At 45.5% G+C, this 23872-nt stretch overlaps 1 protein-coding gene across 3 annotated transcripts in view; it reads left to right on the top strand.

The window, feature by feature from the left end:
- Positions 1-23872, top strand: part of MYBPC3 (myosin binding protein C3) — a 141196-nt gene that overhangs the window by 28222 nt on the left and 89102 nt on the right. For 2 of the 3 annotated variants that reach the window (XM_037900226.1, XM_037900228.1), the window contains exons 2-10: positions 2970-3236; positions 3822-3929; positions 4652-4738; positions 4868-5016; positions 7288-7405; positions 9614-9662; positions 12370-12414; positions 14365-14421; positions 15057-15059. In XM_037900226.1, the coding sequence (XP_037756154.1) occupies positions 2970-3236; positions 3822-3929; positions 4652-4738; positions 4868-5016; positions 7288-7405; positions 9614-9662; positions 12370-12414; positions 14365-14421; positions 15057-15059 (883 nt within the window). The remainder of the gene's footprint in view (positions 1-2969; positions 3237-3821; positions 3930-4651; positions 4739-4867; positions 5017-7287; positions 7406-9613; positions 9663-12369; positions 12415-14364; positions 14422-15056; positions 15060-23872) is intronic. The other variant, XM_037900227.1, reaches the window with a different exon arrangement.

Here is a 23872-nt window from a genome sequence, read left to right as displayed (position 1 = left end):
AAACAAAGGTGGTTTGTCTTATTTGGATCATTTTTAATATATCAAAAGAAGTTAAAAAAATCTTTGCAAGTCAACTTTAATTCATGAAGGTTTGTAAATCAGCTTGAAACCCACTGACAAAGGTGCTATAGAAGTGCAAAGTATTATAACTAAACAAAGGGCATGGGTCAAATTATTTGCTGGTGTAACTCCACTGAAGTCAAAAGAGGTATGCCAGCAGAAAACGTGGCAGACCTATCTAGATGGTGCACAATGGACAGATAGTATTACTAGCAACAGATCAGCTATAAGAAGTAGAGTGCATGGGGAAGCATGAATATGACCTAAACATTTTAGAGTATTTCACACTTCAATTCATTCATATTTAAAAAGTGGAATCAAAAGTTTAAAGCTAGTTCCCAGATTTACTGAGGTGTATTTGGAAGCTAAGGTAGCTGCCCGCATTAAAAAAAAAAAAAAAAAAAAAAAAAAAAGAGAGACATGAAATTTGCAGAAGTGGATATAACTAAATAGGCAATGGAATTTAGAATTGATTATGAACACATGATCAATGAATGGGGAAAGTCAACAAAAAGGTGCTATTTATTAAAAAATATTCAAAGTATGAAGAATCTTGATAGTCGGTGTTCTTAAATATCTGCACATTTTGTGGAGATTAACAAATGACAAGAGATTTGACTAGTCCCCTAATCTGAACATAAGTAATAACTCTGAATCACAATAAAAACTTCACATTCCCAAATAAGGAGACAGGATGCCAATGAGCTGAAGTCACCTCAGTGAGGCAAGTCAGGAGATGGTACATGCTCCAGACATGCCCACCATGTATGCTATTTTGAGTATGCATACCAACCAGAACGAATAATCTGCCCTTACACTTGTCCATCTTAGTCACTTTATTGTTACTTGAATTCTCAGCACTGAGGAAACCACCAATTTAAATAAGGGGACATGTAAAGGAAACTTTTGATACAGCATGTAATTAATTAGCAGAAATAGTGTCAGAGTATTATGTAGGCAAATATTTTAGTAACTTTCAATAACAGATTAGACATTTGAATGCAGATAGGTGGGATAAAATGATAAGGCCCAACTTTAGGGTGGTTTTATCCTGCTGGAGAAGGCTTGAGCATTGGCCACTATCAAAGACAAGATAGCAAGACTAAATGAACGACTGGCTTATTCTGGTACAACAAGGGGTGGTATACTGAACTACATATGCCTCTTGTCTTCTGGTATGGCAGTAGGAATAGATACTGAACTAAATGGTGTTGGTTTCTTACAGTACAGAAATTCTTACATTCCTAAATTTTTTTTAAATGACTGATGTTTACTCTCTGGAGATTATTCTTTGGTTACCTGTAGAAACAAAAGTAAATCAAATTTTAGGAGAGAAATTTAAGGCTGAAAAAAGTTGCTACTTAAATATTTGTTCTTCAAAATGTTAGCATGAAAACAAATTCTTAAATTAATTTAAGGTTTAAATCCATCTAGATGGAACTATTTTATTTATTTCAATTTAAAACAAACAAAAAACCACACTAACCAGAGTTCTAGGCTCGTGTAATTTTGAAAAAATAAAACTATACCTCACCAGGGGTGTGCCCTCTATAGGTTTGTCTACACAGCAAGTGGCAGCAAGTCTCAAAGCCTGGGTCAGACTTGAGCTCACACTATAGCACAAAAATAGCTGTGTAGACATTGCAGCTCAGGCTGGTGCTCAGACTCAGAAGTCTTTCCCTAGGCTTCAGAGCCTATCCTGAGCTGCAAAATATTCACAGCTATTTTAGCACTGCAGCATGAGTCCTGTGAGCCAAAAACTGTCAATCCGAACTCTGAGACTCGTTGCTGCTCACTGTGTAGATGTGCCCAAACGAGATCAAAGAGAGGTCTCATTCAGCTCTCCTCACCGCACAGTCTTAAGGCATTATTTCACACCAAGGCAGTCAGTTAGAATAATCACTTATACTGACACAGTGAAAAATTCTCAGAAGTGGCTAAGAGCTTAGGCACTTGTGAAAATTTTGCCCATAGTGCTTTTCACCCCCAAAAGGATGTTGGGGTGCACTAACCACTATATACACACAGGAATCACTTCACTCAATGAAATTAAGCTACCCTGCAATGCAGTATCTCAGGGGTAGGCAACCTATGGCATGTATGCCAAAGGTGGCAAGCGAGCTGATTTTCAGTGGCACTCACACTGCCCGGGTCCTGGCCACTGGTCCGGGGGGGGGGCTCTGCATTTTAATTTAATTTTAAATGAAGCTTCTTAAACATTTTAAAAACCTTATTTACTTTAATATATAACTAAACTATTGTTGTATGTAAAGACTTATAGAAAGAGACCTTCTAAACACATTAAAATGTATTACTGGCACGCGAAACCTTAAATTAGAGTGAATAAATGAAGACTCAGCACACCACTTCTGAAAGGTTGCAGACCCCTGCAGTATCTGTTTAACACAAATTAAGGTAACAGTTAAGACAGGATGTGAATGTGAATCCTGTATCTAAAAGAAACTGCATGGGAAACCCCAGGAGACAGCTTTATGTGTATGTACTGCACCATCATGACACATACCATCACACCCAAGGGGAAGAATTAGAAAATCACAACTGTACAAATATTGGTCTGAATAGAGGTACAGGAAGACAGGTAGTGCTTCTGACTTAAGCAGGGTCCTTAGTTTGGGAACAGTTTTCAATCCATTATGTATTATTTCTGACAATATGGATATTTGACACCTCAATTACAGATAGAGTCAATTAACTGAGATCTAAAGCTAAGTCTATGCAGAGTCCTGTTAAATTGGCCTGACCATTCCACAGTTGTGGAAATGGTTATATTCATATCTTGCACAGGCAGATGGGAGGTGGATTGTGGGGGAGGGAAGGCAGACAAAAGCTGTTGTACACACAAAGTCTGACTACAAGAAAATGTGAACAGGTGAACCCTCTCTTTTTAGCTTCTGCTTTCACCAAGAAGCCAAAGACAACAGAGGTAGTGGAAGGAGACACAGCTGTGTTTGAAGCAGAGACTGAAAAGACTGGCATCAAGGTGAAGTGGCAGCGAGCTGGAGCAGAAATGTGTGAAAGCGAGAAGTATATCATCAAGGCTGAGGGGAACAAACATTCACTGACTATCAATAACATTGGAAGAGAGGATGATGCGCCATATGCTGTAATTGCGGGGAGTTCCAAGGTCAAATTTGACCTCAAAGTCAAAGAGCCAGGTATGGTATCTCCTAAACCACTATAGCTTATTCAGAATTGCCAACTCAAGCATTCAGAAATCATGAACTGGGCCCATAAGAATGAGATTTTAATAATAAATGGGGGGTTTACATTTATTTGCCCTCTGGTGCCTGAATCTCACACAGAAGCAAATTGTTTTTAAAAGTTCATAAGTTTCATAAAAGTTCATCATTTTTCATCACTGCTGTTTCTATGTACATCACAGAAGCCAAAGAGTAGAAAAATTATTCTTAAAACATCTAAAATTTGATATGTCAAAATTATGGCATTTAAAAATTCAAACATCTCTTTTGAGAGAGAGAGAGAGAGAGAGAGAGAGAGAGAAGAAGGTTCTTAGCCATCACAGCTCAAAGCGTGGTAAAGGTAAGCTATTCTTATCTGGTTAGAAACTCCGTAAGGCTGGTATCTTCCAAGGCAGTGCACCTTCCAAGCTCTACAAGACAATAGACAACTTCCTGTGCATTTCCTAAGGCTCACTGAAGAGATGCTCCTCTGCACAACTCTCTCAAGTATATCCAAGAAATACATAGCTTTCTGTAACCTTGCTTTCCATTCCTTTTCAGAAAAGTCTGAGGCAGTTCTTCATACTGAAGCTGTTTCTACCCCAATTGTCTCAGACTCACCTACACCAGCAGAGACACAACCAGCAGAATGCACCACGAGTTCTGAAGGTTAAAAAAAAATAATAATAAGATGCTAGGACTAACCTTAATTCAGTGGCTCTCAATCTTTCTGGACTATTGTAGCCCCTTGCAGGAGTCTGATTTGTCTTGCGTACCCCCAAGTGTCACCTAATTTAAAAACTACTTGCTTACAAAATTAGTTAGCGGTTGACACAAAAGTGTCACAGCAACTAATACTGAAAAATTGCTTACTTTCTAATTTTTACCATAATATAAATATTGTACTTACATTTAATTGTATGGTATATAGAGCAGTATAAGCTAGTCATTGTCTGTATTGTAGACAATGGTAGAGATCATCCTTGAATCGAGGGATCACCAATCAATCATGTCTGTATAGTTTGTACTGACTTTGCTACTGCTTTTTATGTAGCTTCTTGTAAAACTAGGCAATTATCTAGATGAGTTGATGTACCCCCCTGGAAGACCTCTGTGTACCCCTGGTTGAGAACCACTGCCCTACTTGATACATTGAAAGAAAGAATAGGGACAAGGAATCCCAACGTTGATGGTGGGGGAAAACAGGACCAGGAGGAAGAAGACAAGTGACAAGCCCCAGCCAAGTGGGAATAAGGAGCTATGGAAGAAACAGGAAATATCTGAATGGAGAAGAATATTGAGGGAAGCATTGAAATGATGTAAAGGACTATATAGACTAGGACAGAGGCTGAAATGGAAAGATAGTTAATAAATCCAGATATTTGTTTCAGTTCCAGCTCCTGAGGCTCAGCCAGAGCTGCCTCTGGACCCTGTTGGTCTCTTCGTGACACGGCCTCAGGATGGAGAAGTGACTGTTGGTGAGTAAAAGCTGCTTTGCTACTACCTGGATACTACCTTTATCTCTCTATATACTGTACAATAGCAATGATCTAACAGAAATACTAAACATCACTCACAGGCTTATCTTAACCTGTCTCCCTTTCAAGGTGGGAACATCACATTTACTTGCAAAGTAGCAGGTGCCAGCATGCTGAAGAAACCATCAGTGAAATGGTTCAAGGGAAAGTGGATGGACCTGGGAAGCAAAGTGGGGAAACATCTCCAGCTGCATGACAGCTATGACCGAAACAACAAGGTACAGCCAGCGAAGCAGAGCTCTCAATCTCTCTCTCCTAGCCACTAACCTTTGTTCTGGGGGAAAGATCTCTTCCCTAGTAGTGACATTTTGGTACTAAGGTGCCCAAAATGGCGCACAGTATTCTAATCATAGATAGAAATCTATAGTCAGAGGATCTAGACAAAAGTAGAGGCACAAGGTAGATACTATCACTCCTCAGTTCCATGATAAATGATAAAAGATTTGGAAGACAAAGATTTTTGGGGAAATGTTCAGCATATGTTCAGTCTGGAGTAGAGTCTGAGCAGAAGTTTGGTAATTGTATGAATACACAAAGGCATACCAGAAAGAGGACAGAAACACTCACTCAGCAGTGAATACAGAATAGGAATGCATACAGCCAGGGAAAACAAAGAAATGTGTAAAAACCCCACATAATTCTGATAAAAATCAGTTTAACAATTTGCTAACAGTGGTAGTGAATAACAGGAACATCCAATATAACAATAGTAAGGATTTAAAAAAAAACACAAGTTTGGAAAGCATCTAAACTTTAATTCTTCAGAGTACAAGCCAACCTTTAATTAATTTGTTTTAGAAATAAATGCTCCTTGTGTGCACACGTAAGAGGGTTCTGCTCACTGCTGGGGCAACTGCATGTGGCTGCATCTGGGGAATTAGCTCTGCCTGGACTGACACACCCTTCTGTCACTCACTAACTCCATGGTGAGTCTCTCTCTCAGAACTCAGGGTGCTCTTTCCTTGTCACTTGCTCACACCACAGCCCCTCTTCCTCTCTAGGAGTCGCAGTGCTTCCTCTTTGTGGCTTGGCCCTCCAGCCAGGTCATTATACAGTTTTTCCCTTCCAGAAAAGTTTCACTGGACTAGGTGCCCAAGTGCCATTCTAGCCTGTTGTCCCATTCAATAGTATGCCACTTTCCCACTGGGGGAACCAGGCCCACCTGCTACTCCAGGTTCCAACCAAGGGACCCTACAAACAGCACAGACCTTGCCTGCTAACATTTCCCCTGGGCTTCTTCCTACTTTGCCATCTACAGGCTTTCTTCTCCACCACCCCTTTGGGTAAACCACTTCCATAAGGGTCAGGATCCCAGGCCTTCTGTTTCCTTTTCCTTACCTGCAGGTTTTATCCTTCTCCCCTCACTAGAACAAGAGAGTGACTACAGACCTTCACAGTGCAGCCCTCTTCTGCTCTCCACTCCCAGCTTTATACAAGCCGCACCTACTCCTGTCTAGATGGGCCCATCTTCAATTAGTGCTTGTCAATCAAGCCTCAGTCTTCCCCAGGTGCAGCCTATCACGTTAATTAGCCCCTTCTGAGCCACTTTAATCCCTTCAAGGGTGGTGTGGGGTTGAACATCTCATTGCAGCAGGTTAATCTATAACTGCCTACTCCAGGGTTCCTTGCACCTGACTCTCAGGCAGCTGGTATCGATCACTGCCAGAGATAGGATCCTGAGTTAGATGGACCATTGAACTCATCTAGTATGGCAATTTCCATGATCTTATTGCATAATTATCCTCACAGGAATATTCAGCCACCCATACATTGGTGCTGAAATTAACTGCTTTATTACAGTGGGTAAATTATCATAAATCTCTCAACAAAAATCCATTCCCACCATAAATTAATCTATAATGTGAATTCTCTAGCCCAGAGACAGACAGACAGACACCTGGAACACAAAGAAGTCTGTAGTGCGTCACTCTCTCTTCCTGTAGGGATCACGCTAGCGTTATGGTTTGTAATATACTTGCTATGTGTATGCATCTCCACTTCCCTCTACTGGATGCAATAGGATAGATTTGCCCATCAGTAACACCAATCCTTCCGAAGGCTGAATTTATGGAACTGCTCTATTAGCTGTAGATAGAGGCCTACATTTTTTGGAGATGGAGGACCTGTTCCCCTTGGCCACAAGCGTGCAGCTACTTTACCTGATGAGTGTGGTGTCTGTATGTATGCAATCACAGACTAGTACAACAGTAGGATTTGCTGCTATCAACATCCTATCCCCTGGAAAACCTCTGCAGATAATGTCCTTTAAGTGTTCAAAATGGATTAGAGAAATTTTACCTTTATGACAACGCCTCACCCAGCCACAAGTGAGACAGAGTTGCACGTACAGGGAACAAAGTGGGTTTTTTAATGAATTCCAGCCTTTGTCTATCACTGTTAATGTTCTGGTATGCTATACTTGTTTCTATGCATTTTTATCCTTTTATTTTCTAACTTCCCTTGCTCTGTGGGCTGATCTATTTTTTTAGGTTTACATCTATGAAATGCACATTATCCAAGCAAAAATGACTTATGCAGGGGGGTATAGATGTGAGGCGTCTACCAAGGACAAGTTTGATAGCTGTAACTTCAGCCTGATTGTCAATGGTAAGATTATATGATTACAGAAATGTGTTGCTAAGTCAGGGGTGAAAGTGGGCTGGTACAGGCTGATATGGCGTACCGGTAAAAAGTGGCCACTGGTACCAGCCCATATGCAGACAACATTAAAGTGCTGCCATGGCAAAGGACCCTGCTTAAAGCGCTGCCGTGGCAGCACTATAATGTCATTGCCCCTCCCTGCCCCGGACTGCCAACAGGGGGCGAGGGGAGGGCAAAAGGGGCTGCTGCCCTGGGGCCGGAGATTTAAAAGGGCCCGGGGCTCTCGGGCGCTGCTACTGCGGCAGCAACCAGAGCCCTGGGCCCTTTTAAATCGCTGCCGGAGCCCCGGGTGGTGCAGGCCAGGCAGTGCGGATGGGCTGGCTGAGGGAGGCTGACTCCCAGACCAGTTCCTTCTGCCCAAGGCCCCGCCCCTTCCAGGGGCCCAAAGCCAAGCCCCCATACTGGTACGAGTTTAATGTTACTTTCACCCCTGTGCTAAGTTAGGTTCTATCTAATCCCCACTCTGTCCTCCCTGTGTACAGAGTAACCTCTCTCCCCAATAAACAGTAGCCACCAGAAGAGGGTGTAGGTCCAGTCTGAGAGAAACTGGCAGAGATTTATGTAGGCCCAAAACTAGAATAGCAGGAGTGCTACAGATGCAGATTGAGATGCATTAGCAGGGCTATGAAGGAGGGGGGTGGCCTCTAAAAAGAAAAGTAGTATGTAATTCAAGTCAGGACTGAGATGTACTGAAAGAGCAACATGAAGTAAGCAAAAGGAGAATTAGCCTATATTTTCCTTGGCTTTATCCAGGCTTCAGTCCCCACTTCCGTGAGCGCTAAATTCAGTAAAAAAATTTTTAAAAGTCTGAGAATTAACTCCAGTTCTAGTTTGCCAAAGGCTATGTACTTGAACATGAAAATTTGAAAAGAAAAAGGAAAAAAAACTTGGAAAAGTTCAGAAAGCTAACACTATTACTTCCTTTCCTCCTGCCAAATTCAAGCACTGCAGGAGCTTCTGGCAGTATAAAATTGCAACAAGAATAGTTGACTAGTTTTAGCAAGGGATTTACTCTAAACTGTTGCTCTTGTGTGCCAGTGATTAAAAGGGAAGTACATTTAACTATCTATTTACCTCCAGTGTAGAATAGGTCACCAGGGATTTCGCTAAAACAGTGTGAGCATGGTTCACCCTTGCTAGTTCAATATTTGCACCACTCTCCTTCTTTAGGGGTTGTGTTGCGGAGTGGTAGCTTTAATTGGTGACTGGAGCTCCATAGGAGCTTCACAGCACAGGCACTGACTTTTGTTTTTCCCAGTGGGTGCTCCACCCCCATTCCACTCGGAAGCCCTGCTCTCGCTGGGCCTCTTCCTGCCCCTGCTCTGCCCCCTCACCCAAGGACCCCTCCACCCACGCACTGCTCCCTTCCTGAGTGCCTCCCACCAGCCACTTGCTAAGGAGCAGCCAGCCCCAGGGGCCTGTCAAACAGCTGACTGGTGGGCAGCCAGCCCTGGGTCTGGAACCACTATGGCTGGTGGGTGCTGAGCACCACCTATTTTTTTACATGGGTGATTGAGCACCAGAGCACCCATGGAGTTGATGCCTATGCCTCACAGGCAGTGGCAGACCAGGAATGCATTGAGTCAGCACTGCTCATTTCTGAAGCAGCACTGGTTGGCTGCAGGACCCATGATGGTATAGGGCATAGGTTGACTTTCAGTCACTGGAGGCTCTCTACCCTAGGCTATGCCAGCAGTAGCTGGTTTAAATTGGAGATTAATCAAACACTTTATATGCAGCTTCCCAGCTGTAAACCTCTCCATGCTTCTATTAATCAAGGGAATTTATCTTCTGCCTCCACAGATGGTAATATTACCATTAATGAACTATAATCCATTTGGACCTTCTCTAGCACCTTTCACCCGAGGATTTCAATGCATTCATTATGTCAATATTCAGACCAGATTTTACAGAAGACAATATGACTTTCCCACTGTCAAACTACAAATTAATGTGAAGCTTGAGGTAGAACCCCAGACAGTTACTTGCACTAACCATGGCTACCGTTCACTAAGTGATTAATCATAGTTAAAATATAAGATCTTTGAAACAAAAATGGCGTGAAAGGAAAAACTTTTGCAGTGGTGCTGTCTCTTTTTCAAGAACACACTCAACTGTTTTCCCACCTTCCTTTTCCATTGTATGCCACACCAGAAGCACCAGGAACAGGAGACATGGATATTCGCACTGCCTTCCGACGAACGTGAGTAGGAAGCTTGTGCTTCCATGTGGAATTCATTACCTTCCTAGACAAGATCATGTAAGAGAAAAACTATTGTACAAATAGCTATTATTACAAAGATATATGTAAGTCTATAGTGTAAGTGTTTCTAAGGCTAAAATGCCACCCTTGACTCCTAGACATCATCTAAAAGAGGTTGGCTCCTTACTATGCAACAACAAACCCGATCTTCAATTATTTCAGAGATAATGAACATAATTTCTCTAAGAATTGCACTAATTATTTTTTCTACAGTGTGAAAAGAGTATTTCAGGTACAAGTCAACAGGGGCGCTAATGATCCTGTGCTAATGATCCAGGCTGTATGACTTGGACCAAGCAATGCTTTCCAAAATGGTTTAGTTGAGCCTGAGGATCCACTTGTGTCTTAAGACACTCTTGCACTAGACAGGGATCAAGAGTTTGGACATAAATACTATATAGCTGATTACAGTATGGTTATATTTAATTTTATTAATGTTTTGTAATTTTATTACAAGTGCAATCAATGAGATTTTGAATGTATGTGTGAATGGTCAGGTATATATACACCTCCTAGACTATTAAGAGCCACATGTAGGGTTGCCAGGCATCCAGGCCAGTAGAAGTCTGGTTGGCCGCAGCACCCGCGAGGCAAGCAGGCTCCATGCCCAGCTCCACGCAGCTCCCAGGAAGCAGCTGGCATGTTTCTCCAACTCCTAGGTGGAGGGGTGGCCAGGAGGGCTCCACGCGCTGCCCCCACCCGCAGGCGCTACCCCAAGCGCTGGCTCCGCAGCTCCCATTTGTCATGGTTCCCAGCCAATGGGAACTGTGGGGGGTGACGCATGTGTGCAGCGTGCAGAGCCCCTTGGTCACCCCTCTGCCTAGGAGCTGGAGAGGCATGTTGCCACTTACCAGGAGCTGCTTGAGGTCAGCGCCACCTGGAGCCTGCACCCCAAACCCCCTCCCATGCCCCTGCCCCAGCTCAGAACCCCCTCCCACACCCAAATTCCCTCCCGGACCCTGCACCCCCTCTGGCACCTCAAACTTCTGCCCCAGCCCTGAGCCCCCTCCCACACGTCGAACCCCTTGGCCCCAGCCTGGAGTCTCTTCCTGCACCTCAAATCCCTCATCCCCAGCCCCACCCCAGAGCCCTCACCCTCTCCCACACCCCAATCCCCTGCCCCAGCCTGGTGAAAATGAGTGAGTGAGTGAGGCTGGGGGAAAGCGAGTGACTGAGGGAGGGGAGATAGAGTGAGCGTGGGCCTTGGAGAAGGGGCAGGGCAAGAGTGTTTGGTTTTCTGCAATTAGAAAGTTGGCAACCCTAGCCCTAGGGCATTGCTTAGGTGTTGAGAAAGGCCACTCTTCCCAGATCTGCAATAAATTCTCAATTGACCTAGGAACTCTTAATAAAGCTGCCCTGACCTCTACCGGTTAAATTGAAAGAACTGTTACAGATTTTTGGTAAAGTTTAGGAAGTAACTTGCAACTGTATTCATTACTGAACACTCATTACTGAACACTCATTTATCTTGTGTGTAAATCAGAATGTTATTTCCCTAAGTTATCAATAAAAACCACTCCAAGAGCCATCAACTGTAACAAGTACAGTTTTTCAGGGCAATATGTGCTATCCCTCAAGGAATTTTAACATGATCTTTACTGTGCTCCCAATAGCTACAGTGAAATTTATCACTCCAGCACTTACATTTCACTTGAACCAATTTTCCTAATACAGGAGAAAATCCAGCACAGTCAATTGCTTGTGCTTTTCCACAAGTTATTATTATATGAGATCTGCCTTTTACACTCTACTCTGTCACAAGGAACCAAGAAAAGTCTTGCAGAGTTTAACTAAACAGTAACTATGGAATCCATATGTGCAGCTGGTCAGTCCTGCTGTGATACAGGCTGATTCCACTTGAACATAATTCTACACGGCCAAGCCTTTGTTGTCCTTTATTTAGCATTCAATAGTTCCTCTTTCTGCTAGCAGGATAACGAAAGCAACAAATCTAGTACTAGTGAGTGCAATGTGGGTGTAAAATCCTAACAAATCTTTTGGATTTAGGGAGTTTCTGGTCAGCATGGAGGAAGCATAACTCCTTCCCATCAAAACCCCCGTCACAAAACAAATAACCATATTTATCTTTGCTCTGTCAGTGAGCCAGAGCTGAAGACTGAAGATTCCTTCCTCCTTTACTAGACTGTATTAGGAAGTCTCTGTGAAGGGACTGCACCAGATTTTCATTTACTGCCTTTACTGTCCAGCAGAACGTAAGACACAAAGACACTGCATTACACAACACCTTTTTGCAGAGTCTGACTATGATTCAATGAAGGCCCAAGATTGCCCGGCCCATTTGATTGGCAGGATATTTAGGATTCATTTGTCTCTATGAAACTGAAGGGAGGTATTTCGACAGCCAAGCAAAAACTTGTAGATGACTCAAGATATTCCTTACGACAAGCTGTGAACGTACAGGAGGGTTAGAATGTCTGACCCCACCATGCAGCTGCATGGACTAGGCAGTAGCAATTCTCCTTTTGGAATGGAAAAGGCTCCTTTGGGACAGAGCACTTCTAAAACTATTGCATACTTGCCAGTGGAGCTTGGAGTTCGATGATCTTAACTTGTTCTATGAGAAGGCTGCAGAGATTAAACTGAACTGCATAAATCTAAAATGCTGTTTTTTGTGACTCTCACTCAGGAGCCTGGTGGGAGGAGGAAGACGGATGTCTGCAGCCTGTCTCAGGTAGCCCAGGTTTCTGCCAGCAGTCCCAACCCTCAATGAACTCTCTCTCTCTGATCAGTAAAGAGAACCAGAACTTGTTGCAGATTTAATTTTGAACATCTGAATTTATTACAATAAATAAATAATTATAATACTTAGCTCTTATACGGTGACTAGAAAACACAAAAACAATGATCATGTGAGACAAGCATAAAGCAATGAGAAGAGTAGAGCACTTTGATGCTTCAGTGAGAGAGATTCATTTACAGGAAGAGCACATGCTGGACATATGGCATCCTCTAAGAACTGTGACTCTGAAACTGAATGCACGTCTGCCCTTCTATCATACACACATCCTGATTATACCTCCCTCACTGCTCCCACACAAATTCTCACTTGGATACGAAAATATACCTGTGTGCTATCCCATCCCCCTCTGTTCCTAGTGCTTTCAGATGTCCTATTTTACAACTGTATAACTCTTTAATTGCATTTCAGAAGTTAGAAGTTAAGGAAGTTTCAGAAGAGCTCAGCAGAGCTCAGCTCCCATTTAGGCATCAGAAAAAGTGGCTACTTTTTTCAAAATAGGTAGCAAGGATTTTCAAAGAACTTAACATATTGGGTGCTGAGATCTTTAGAAAAATCTGGTCATAAGTGTCAGAATACAGAGGATTTCCTCCTGCAGCAGGGGTTGGATTAGATGATCTCCTGAGGTCCCTTCCAACCCTGATATTTTAGGATTCTATGATATTCTATGAATAGGAGCTTCTAGGTGCTCAATTCTTTAGAAAAATCTACCTGAATTGTGGGTGCTGATCATTTGAAAATCTAGCCTTGAGCTATTTTGAAATCTGGCCTTACATTAGTGACTTTATCTATGACTAAAGCCCTCTGCCATTCAAGTTTTTCTTATCTATCAGTCAATACACCCATCAACATACTAGAGTGTCTAGGCACCACATAGGGAAAATTAACCCATGCAGTGTTGTTCTATTCTGAAACCAACTATGTAAAAATGGCACTTTTGTAATCAAAAGAGCTTTCCCCAATGCATGTTAAGAATCAGATCTGACTAAAATAAGTTTTTACTGCTGTTGACTCCAATTAACCTGGCACTGTCAATGCAGCTCAGAAGGTGGAAGCTGGATTCTATTCCCTCTTTATCAACAAAATTGTTTACTAAATTTCAATCTGTTGAGGCTGTTTCTTGCATTTGCTCGTGACACCTTGAGTTTCTCTGGCCTACTGTCTACTGGCATATCTGTCTTCAGCAAGATTACCTCCTTGTAAGCAATCAATACTGGCAAATATTGGAGACAGAATAATGGGCAACATGGACCTCAAGTCTGATTCAATATGGCAATTCCTATGTTCTTAAAGCAATAATGTATGCAACACAGGATGTCACTTGAGGGCCATATTAAAAAAATACATAAGATACTGTTGTCTTAACGCTGTCCCAACTCATAAAACAGTTTCCACACCCCCACATCTAGTCCCCAGAAAGCACTTATGATTCTAAAGCACTTTCTATAGTCCCCAGAAAGCACTTATGATTCTAAAGGAAGATCCCAGCAATACTCCACAAATTTGCTGGAGCATGTGGGAAATGTGTTTATTGGACTACTGATTATATATGTGATATCTTTTCTTTTAATTCAGAAAAAGGGGGATTACAATTCTACTAATCTAGATTACTATGTGCCACTAAATTAGTCACAGTGTAGGGGCAGGAGAAATTCAGGGTCAGTAAGTGCACTTTTTAAATTTATATAAAGGCCAACAAATAGGAAGAGAGAATCTCCAGATTTCTAAAAGAAAATGGCTGCAATGCCAATGAACATTCTAGAGTCATTGTGAAACTATCTCCTACTTCCCTTCCAATGATACATCTTATGCTTACGAGAAAATTCTGGCCAATTCATTCCCCATCTCCTTGTGACACTATTATATTTTTCTGTTACTGTACAGTGCAGAGGGACATGAAGAAGGTGGAGAGCTGGATTTTAGTGCCTTATTGAAAAAGAGGTGAGTGAAAATCTGCAATCTTAGAACAATAAACTAACCAGTTAAAGTTTCACCAATTCATAATTCCCTTAGCATACCCTAAAGTTCATCTAGTATGGAGAAACTGGGACTGGTAGATTTGTGACCTCTCCACAGACAGCAATACTTCACCATTTCTTACTGCATCTCTAGATTGTGTCTTCACCAGTAAAAAAGGTGTCTCTTACAACAGAGATAGATAACTTGTAAAAAAACCACACCTTTTTTTATTTGTGAAAATACAGATGTAGATACTGGGACTAGAGTAGCTGTAAGCCTTCTACAGCACCTTCTGCTGGAAAAATGTAAGGACTGGAACAACTGCCTTTGGGATGTAGTGTTTGTCTGGAGTTTTCTATTCTCCTGAGTTGTCATTGGGATTGGAGAGTTGGGGAAATCAAAAATCTGTTTATAATAAACAATTGTGACTTTTCCAATTCTGATTCTTCTTCCTGGCTTCCCTTTCTGGCCTTCTCCCACTCCCCCCACTCCTTTTTTTAATTTTATGACATCTCTTCCCTTTCTCATCCCTCACTGCCTTCCTCTGATCTGCCTACCTCTTTTATCCTGCCATCTCAATCTGGACACACTGCTTCGGATTCTGTTGTCTAAGACAGAGAGTAAGATTTCTATTTCATCTCATTATAAAATGCATGAGACAGACTGAATAAAAGATTCATGTGGTTTGAATAATGCATGAGACTCCCCTTCTCACATGTGGAGCATGGCAAATTCCCTAAACCCCGACAACTTGGAGGAGGGTATCACCTACTGATTTCCAGTCCAGAAATGCTTTTAAACAATTAGTTCTCTTGGAAGTAATGAGGGGGGAGATTCAATCCGTGACCTCTCCTACACTTCTTTTATGTTTCAACCACCCCTTTCTTTTAAAGGCACTTTTAAATTAGGCTTCAGTTTCCAGATTCTCTTAATAGTCCAAGATTTCAGTTCTATGTTCCTAACCCATTTGCACAGAAATTAGAGATAGAAAAGACTTCTTTGATCACAATTAGTCCATTCACCTAATTTAGAAGTCACTGCAGGATTGTTCCCCACAAAAAATGGTTACTTACCTTCTCGTAACTGTTGTTCTTCGAGATGTATTGTTCATGTCCATTCCAATCAGGTGTGTGCGTGCCATGTGCACACCAGCCAGAAGATTTTTCCCTTAGCAGCGTCTGTAGGGTCGGCCTGGGCGCCTCCTGAAGTTGCGCCTTCATGGCACCCAATATAGAGCCCTGCCGACGCCCACCCCCTCAGTTCCTTCTTGCCGACTGCTCCAACAGAGGGGTAGGAGGATGGGTATTGGAATGGGCATGAACAACACATCTTGACAAACAACAGTTACGAGAAGGTGAGTAACCATTTTTTCTTCTTCGAGTGCTTGTTCATGTCCATTCCAAACAGGTGACTCTCAAGCCAAAGTTCAGGAGGTGGGGTCGGAGTCATCCACTGATTGGAGCACAGCTCTTCCAAAGGCTGCGTCATCTCTGGTCTGTTGAGTGATTGTATAGTGCGTGGTGAAAGTGTGTATGGAGGACCATGTTGCTGCCCTGCAGATTTCCTGTGTGGGGACCTGTGCCAGGAATGCTGCTGAGGAGGCCTGAGCCCTGGTGGAGTATGTGGTGATTGGTGGAGCGGGCACCTTCGCCAAGTTGTAACACTCCCGAATGCACAACGTGATCCACAACAAGATACGTTGTGATGACACAGGGAGGCCTTTTATTCTATTGGCCACCGTCATGAATAATTGGACAGACATTTGGAACAGCTTCTTTCTTTCAATATAGAAGGGTAGCGCCCTATGGACATCCAATGAGTGAAGCCTCTGCTCCCTGCAGCTGGAATTTGGTTTAGGATAGAATACCGGAAGGAAGATGTCCTGGTTGATGTGAAACTGGGAGACAACCTTAGGGAGAAAAGCCGGGTGAGGTTTGAGTTGAACCTTATCCTTATGGAATACAGTGTAAGGGGGCTCTGATGTAAGGGCCCTGAGCTCCGACACTCTCCTAGCTGAGGTTATTGCCACCAGAAACGCCCCCTTGTATGAGAGAGAAAGCAGTGGAGCATGTCGCCAGTGGCCAGTCCATAAAAGGACTAGATTAAGGTCCCAAGCCGGGATAGGCTGTCATACTTGTGGGTATAGTCTGTGAGACCTTTAAGGAAACGGCTGACCATCAGGTTCGCGAAGACTAAGTAGCCATCTGCACGGATGGAAGGCGGAGACTGCAGCCAAGTGAACCCTTATCAATGATATGGACAGTGCCTGTTGCTTAAGATGGAGGAGGCAGTCCAGTATAAATGGCACCGAGGCAAGCGTCGGAGACTGACTGCTGCTCCGACCAGACAGAGAATCTCTTCCACTTGGCAAGGTACGTTGCCCTTGTGGAGGGCTTTCTACTACCAAGAAGAACTTGCCTGACTTGATCAGAGCAATTCAGCCATGGAGCTTCCACCACATTCAGCCATGGAGCTTCGACGCAGTGAGGTGGAGCGATTCACGGTTCGGATGCCGGAGGCAGCCGTGATCCTGTGTGATTAGGTCCGGGACGAGTGGTAGGGTGACCGGAGTTGCTACGGACATTTCCAGGAGTGATGTGTACCAGTGCTGGCGTGGCCGGAGCTATCAGTATCACCAGGGCTCGGTCCCTGTGGCTCTTGAGGAGCACCTTGTGAATGAGAGGAACCGCGTATAGGAGACGGCCTCCTCATGGAAATAGGAATGCATCCGTAATGGAGCCTGGGTTGTGACTCAGGAAGGAGCAGAATAGCTGACACTTCCTGATGTGTTGTGTGGCAAACAGGTCTATTTGGGGAAAACCCCAGAGTTGGAAGATTGAGCTCACGATGTCCGGCCAGAGGGATCACTCGTGGCCATGAAAAGACCGGTCCATCAGCTCGTTCTGTATCCCAGGGAGATATGATGCTTGCAGGTATATCAAGTGCTCTACACAGAAGTCCCACAGCATGAGGGCTTCATGGCACAGGGGAGAGGAGCGTGCACCCCCTTTGTTGATATAAAACATTGCCGTGGTGTTGTCCGTGAGGACTGATACACATCTCCCTGATATATAGACTCTGAAAGCCTGGCATGCAGGTGCACCGCTCTCAGTTCTCTGACCTTGATAGGCTGACCTCACTGTGCCTGAGACCAGAGGCCTTGTGTCGTGAGGTCTCCCAAATGTGCCCCCCCCCCCCCCAGATCTGACGCATCTGTCACTAATGAGAGGGATGGCTGGGGGCTGGTGACGGGGACTCCTGCACATACTACCTGTGGGCCGAGCCACCACAGGAGGGAGTCTAGTATTGGGTGAGGCAGGGTTACCATGCTGTCCAAAGTGTCCCAAGATGGTTGATATACTGACGCTAGCCATGACTGGAGTTGGCGAAGTCTAAGTCTGGCATGCTGTACTACATAGGTACAAGCGGCCATATGCCCCAGAAGTTTCAGGCAATTCCTTGCTGTAGTGGTGGGGGACTGCCTGAGGCCCCATATGATGTCACCCAGTGACCGAAATCTGGCTTCTGGGAGGTATGCTCTGGCTTGAGTCAAGTATAGTACTGCTCCTATAAACTCTATCCTTTGCACCAGGGACAGTGTCATTTTGGCCTCGTTTAGAAGGAGACCCAGTTCGTTGAACATCCTTCTTGTGAAGCCAACCTGTGCTTCCACTTGAGATCTGGAGTGGCCTTTGATCAGCCAGTCGTCGAGGTATGGGAACACCTGTACCTGCCGCTTGCGCAGGAACGCCGCAACGACTGCCATGCACTTGGTGAATACCCGAGGTGCTGCTGACAGTAAACTGATAGTGGCTGTTGTTCACCACAAACCTGAGATATCTTCTGTGAGGTGGAATTATCGCTCTGTGAAAGTACGTGTCCTTCAAGTCGAGAGTGGCATACCAGTCTCCTGGATCCAGTGAGGGGATAATGGAGGCCAAAGAGACCATGCGGAACCTGAGTTTCTTGTTGAATTTGCTGAGTTCTCGCAGGTCCAGGATGGGCCTGAGGCCACCCTTGGCTTTCGATATTAGGAAATACTGGGAATAGAAGCCCTTGCCCCTTTGCTCCTGAGGAACCTCTTCCACTGCCCCTACCGAGAGAAGTGAGTGCACTTCCTGCATGAGAAGTTGCTCATGAGAGGGGTCCCTGAAGAGGGATGGGGAAGGGGGCTGGGAGGGCACAGAATTGGATGGAAAATCCCCTCTCTACCATGCAGAGCACCCAGCGGTCCGAGGTGATACATGACCGTGCATGATAGAAAGGGGACAGTCAGGACAAAAAGGTAAGAGGTTGGATCCAGTTGCAGTACTGGTGTGCCATCCTCGACCACACCTTCAAAAGGGTGGTCTGGGGCTGGGGGGTGGCTTGGGCTGGCCCAAGCCTTGGCCTGAGGAGGGGTGCTGCCTCCTTCTACTGCTTCTATTCCTCCTACGAGGAGCGTCTTGGCAGTTCTGAAGTTGGTAGAACCCAGAGGGAGGCTGTGGCTGGAAATGCCTACATTGAGTGGCTGGTGTATGGAGCCCCAAAGATCTAAGGGTGGCCCTTGAGTCTTTTAGGCTATGGAGTCTTTTATCCATCCTATTGGAAAAAAGGGCTGAACCCTCAAAGGGGAGGTCCTAGATTGTTTGCTGGACCTCGTGAGGGAGACCAGAGACCTGCAACCAGGAACCCCTCCTCATTACAACCCCTGTTGCCATAGTACGTAAGGCTGCACCTGCTGCATCCAATGACGCTTGTAAGGAAGCTCAGGAGACCAGCTTTCCCTCCTCCACCAGTGCCGAGAACTCTGTACAAGAGTCCTGAGGCAGTAGCTCCGCAAATTTGGCCATCACAGCTCATGTGTTGTGTGTATATCTGCTCACGATGGCCTGTTGATTTGCAATGCGGAGCTGTAGTCCCGCAGTGGAATAAACCTTCCTGCCAAAGAGGTCAAGTCTTTTTGCCTCCCTATTCTTAGGGGAGGGTCCCAGGTAGCCCTGGCACGCTCATTGATTGGCGGCGTCAATGACCAGGGAGTTGGGGATTTGGTGGGTGTATAAATGTTCATATCCCTTAGAGGGGACAAGGTTCCACCTCTTGTTCCTCTTGGCTGTAGAAGCCAGAGATGTAGGGGTCTGCCATACCATAGGGTTTTTGTTGTCTCTGTAATCGTCCTTATTAAGGGCAAGGTGATATGAGAGGGACTGGAGGGTGTAAGGATGTCGATGACAGGGTCAGATTCCTCCACAACCTCCTCCGCCTGTATGCCCAGGTTCTGGGCAGCGTGAGGTAAGAGCTGCTGGAGTACCCTGTTATCGTCCAGAGCTGGGGCCGTTGACATCCCTGCCACAGCTTCATCTGGGGAGGATGAGAAGGAGAGGCCTGGCAGCGGGCTCTGCTCACTCCCTTCAGTGCCCCGTGGGTCTCATGGCAAGTGGTATTCCGAAGCTTGTGGTGCCGGAGCTGCTGGGGGCGGAAATATCGGTGCTGAGGCAGGCGGTGCCAAAGTTTTTGGTTCTGGCGGTACTGATATCGTTGACGCCAGTGGTACCGATGCTGTAGCCGCCAATGGTGCTGCTGATGGGAGAGTCGGTGCCGGAGCTGTAGGGGACAACTGTGATGTTGGTGGCGCTTCTGTCGGCGGTGCCGCTGCCAGCGGTGCTGGCGGTGGGACGAAGGATGCCGAGGACACCAACGCCAACCTGGATCTTGAGCTGTGGATCTCTCCCTGGCTCTGGTGATACGCCCAGGGTGTCCAAAAGGGCCACTATGTCGAAGGCTGCCACTGCGGAGGCCACGGTGCCAGGTAGGGCTCATGGTCACGGAGGGATCTGGACTTCCTGCTCCTGGTCCTATCGGAGCAATAGGACTCTGCCTCCACCTCTGAGGTCTCCGAATAGGAGGACCACGGAGGAGTGGTACTCTGGGCTGCCGGAGAGCGGTGTTGAGAGGTCGGGGACCGGTGTGGCTCCCCTGCGTGGGTGGGCCGTGCGGGGGAGAGGTGCACCGGGGATGGAAATCAGCGCGACATCATCACTGGTTTGCCCCTTGACTGAAACTGGGGCCGCGCACTCACCGGTTACTTGTCTCTCCTCTGCGAGGAGGATGGTGCTGTGAGGCGTATAAGGTCCTTGGCTGCCTCGAATGCTTCCGGCATCAAGGGGAGCCAGAGGTCATCATCATGGCAATCCGGGGACTCAACTGAACCCCAGGCGGGGCAGGAGTCAATGAGACCCTGGTGGACTGGAGAGACGAGGTGGCCTGGCTCGAGACACTCTTCGATGCCACAGGTCCCTTGGTCTTTAGAGGGGGAAAGCGACCGCTATCCAGCCTTTTCTTCTTTTGTGGCACCGGGGACTGAGAACGGTGCCACACCAAAGAGCATTTTTTATGGGCAGAGCTGTGGCGGTGCCATGAGACCTTAGGATCCTTGCTCGGCAACAGCTCGCACACCGTCAGCACCGGAGCGTTGAGTACCATCAAGGAAGTGCTTGGCGTCAGTTCTGCGGACCTGGGGTTAGAATGCCATTTCCATTAGCAGGATCTTAAGTCTTTGATCCCAGCCTTTAAGGGTCCTAAGGCGAAAACCCTTGCAGATCCTGCACTTGTCCTTTTGGTGGCTCTCCCCAAGGCACCGTAGACAAGAAGATGCAGGTCACTCTTGGGCATAAACTTGTTACAGTCCTCGCAGAGTTTGAACCCTGGGGACCGGGGCATACCCCAGAACAAGGGAAAATGTTGTTGTGGGGGGAAACCCCAAGGATCACAACAACTACAACAGCTAACAAACTATTTACAACTATTTAACAATGAAGACTGAAGAGGAAGCTTCCAAAAGCGCCTGCAAAGCAAGAGTGACAGTTGTTCCAGCGAGCCGTCACCAGCAGTAAGAGGGAACTGGAAGGGTGGGGGGTCGACAGGGCCCTATATTGGGTGCCATGAAGGCGCAACTCCAGGGGGCGCCCAGGTTGACCCTACGGACGCTACTAAGGTAAAAATCTTTCGGCTGGCGTGCAAGCAGTACGCACACACCTGATTGGAATGGACATGAACAAGCACTCAAAGAAGAATATATATTAAAATGTTTTGTTCAGTATACTCTTAAAAATTCCAAGTGATGGAGCTTCCACCACTTTCCATAGAAAATTATTTCATAGTCTGGTAGATCTCCCTTGCTTTACAACTAAAGTTTCCTTTGCTCATCTTCATGTAATTGCTGCTAGATATATTCCTGAGGATCACCACGCACTATTCCCAGGGGTGAAAGTAAGTCGAGTGACTTACCGGTACTCTGGGGCCTGCTCTGGCTCCTGGAAGGGGTGGGGCCTAGGGTGGAAGGGGCGGGGTTGAAGGGGTCAGAGCCAGCCGCAGTCCACCCTGTAAGGTAAGTGCCCCCCCCCACCGGGGTAGCAGCAGCAGCCCGGGGGTCTGGGGGCTATTTAAAGGGCCCGGGGCTCCCCTCTTCTACAGCCCTGGCCCTTTAAATAGCCGCAGGAGCCCTGGGGAAGCGGCGGGGCTCCAGCGGCTATTTAAAGGACCGGGGCGGCAGAGGCAGCTGGAGACCCGGCCCTTTAAATAGCTCCTGGAGCCTCCGCTAGCCCAGGGCTCTGGGGGCTATTTAAAGGGCCCGCAGATCCCCTGCTTCTACCACCCTGGTACTTTAAATAGCCACCGGAGCCCTGGAGTAGCGGCGGCGGGGCTCCAGTGACTATTTAAAGGGCCTGGGTGGTAGAAGCAGGGGAGCCCCAGGCCCTTTAAATAGCTGCCGGAGCCCTGCAGCCACTACTCCAGGGCTCCAGCCGTGGGGCTCTGGAGGCAATTTAAAGGGCCTGGGGCTCCAGCCACTGCTGGGAGCCCCAGGCCCTTTAAATTGCCCCCTGGGGAAGCCGGGCTGCCCCAGTACGGTGCACCGGCTCTTGCCGGTACGCCGTACCGGGGCATACCGGCTTACTTTCACCTCTGACTATTCCTCTTCCTCAATATTTAAAAACTGCAAATTATTATTGACAGATGTTCCTGAGTTGCTTTTTCTTGCCAATTTATATGTAGTTAACTGTTTCAACTTTTCTTCAATGCGCTATTTAGCCAACCCTCTGTTCTTGATTCTGGCCTCAGCCTCTGCTCATGTGTTTTGGCTCCATTTATAATAGAATGGAATTGTGTTTATGTAGATTAAGATCCAGTAGAAAGCAAGTAGCAGAACTCTTAGTAATACAGGATTGAACTTGCAGTCTGTAAATTTCTGCCTCATGGGCCTCATTTATTTTCAGATATACCACATACTACTGTGCCAACTAGATAGGGACTCTGCCCTCATAATGCTATCATAGACAGCATTCCTAAATAGGTGGAGCCTGCTGGGAGAGGCTGGAACTACAGTAATTGAACTATCCAGAGCCATTACCTCTATACCAGTTGTTTCTCAACTGGTGGGTCATGATGACCTCCAGAGGGATCAGATAAAGCAATCATGGGGGAAGCAAGACACTGAAAATGCTATTACAATTCTAAAGCAAAGACAATAAAAATTCCAGAGTAACTTCAGAGTGGCCAAAGCCTTCAGAGTTTGTGAGGTCAAATGCAGTAGTTTTGGTAGCAGTTGTGTGGATTTTTAACTCTTATTTTAGAATAAATGAAGGGGGTCATAAGCATTTTTACTTCAAATAAGGTTTGCCAGTCTGGAAAGTTGAGAAACATTGCTCTGTACCATTCCCTAAAGTGACACCAGCTGGGAGAAGAGGGAAGTGTAGGAGTTAAGAACACCTCTAATGGAGCCTTCCTTCTGCTTTCATGGTCAATTTTAGTGAACAGCAAGTACAGACAGAATTTTTTAAAATAAATAAATAAATAAAAGAGAGAGAATAATCTCCAGTACTTTCATGATTTTTGACCTACTGGGTTAGTTAGTTATCATTAATATTAAACTAAAAACCATGACTCAGGAAATTATGCTTTTAACTATCACTGCATTTTTACTCCGCATTAATAACTCCTGAAAGACACCAAGCCTTTTTATGGGGTGAATATATGCTCCTTTCAAAACACAACTGGAGAAACAAACAGGTTGAAGAACTCTCAAGAACTGCAGAGAGACAGAATGCAGGAATGACACCTCTGCCATCACCTTCTACTTCTGTTCCACCTTACCCATCATCAAGTACTACTCTACCCAGATGACGCACATGTTCACTGTCACGGAGAAAACTTCATTTTATATTGTGCAGGAGTTGTATTTTCTGGCCACTGTAATTTAATTAGCTGGTGTTGACACACAGGTGCCATAGGCCACAGAGAGGTCATGGGGAAGGGGAAGGGAACAGTTTTCACACTAGTATTAAATAGGATAGTGAAGAGACCTTGAAAGAGATGACAGCTGACAGGGTAACAGGATAGGAAGCAAGCAATCCAGGGTAACAGGATAGGAAGGAACCATCTCTGGGATGTACAAAAC

Source organism: Chelonia mydas, chromosome 6 (assembly GCF_015237465.2).
Source record: "Chelonia mydas isolate rCheMyd1 chromosome 6, rCheMyd1.pri.v2, whole genome shotgun sequence".
NCBI classification, from domain to species: Eukaryota; Metazoa; Chordata; order Testudines; family Cheloniidae; genus Chelonia; species Chelonia mydas.
The sequence above is the reverse complement of the archived record's forward strand: the minus strand, read 5'-3'. Positions and strand labels throughout refer to the sequence as shown.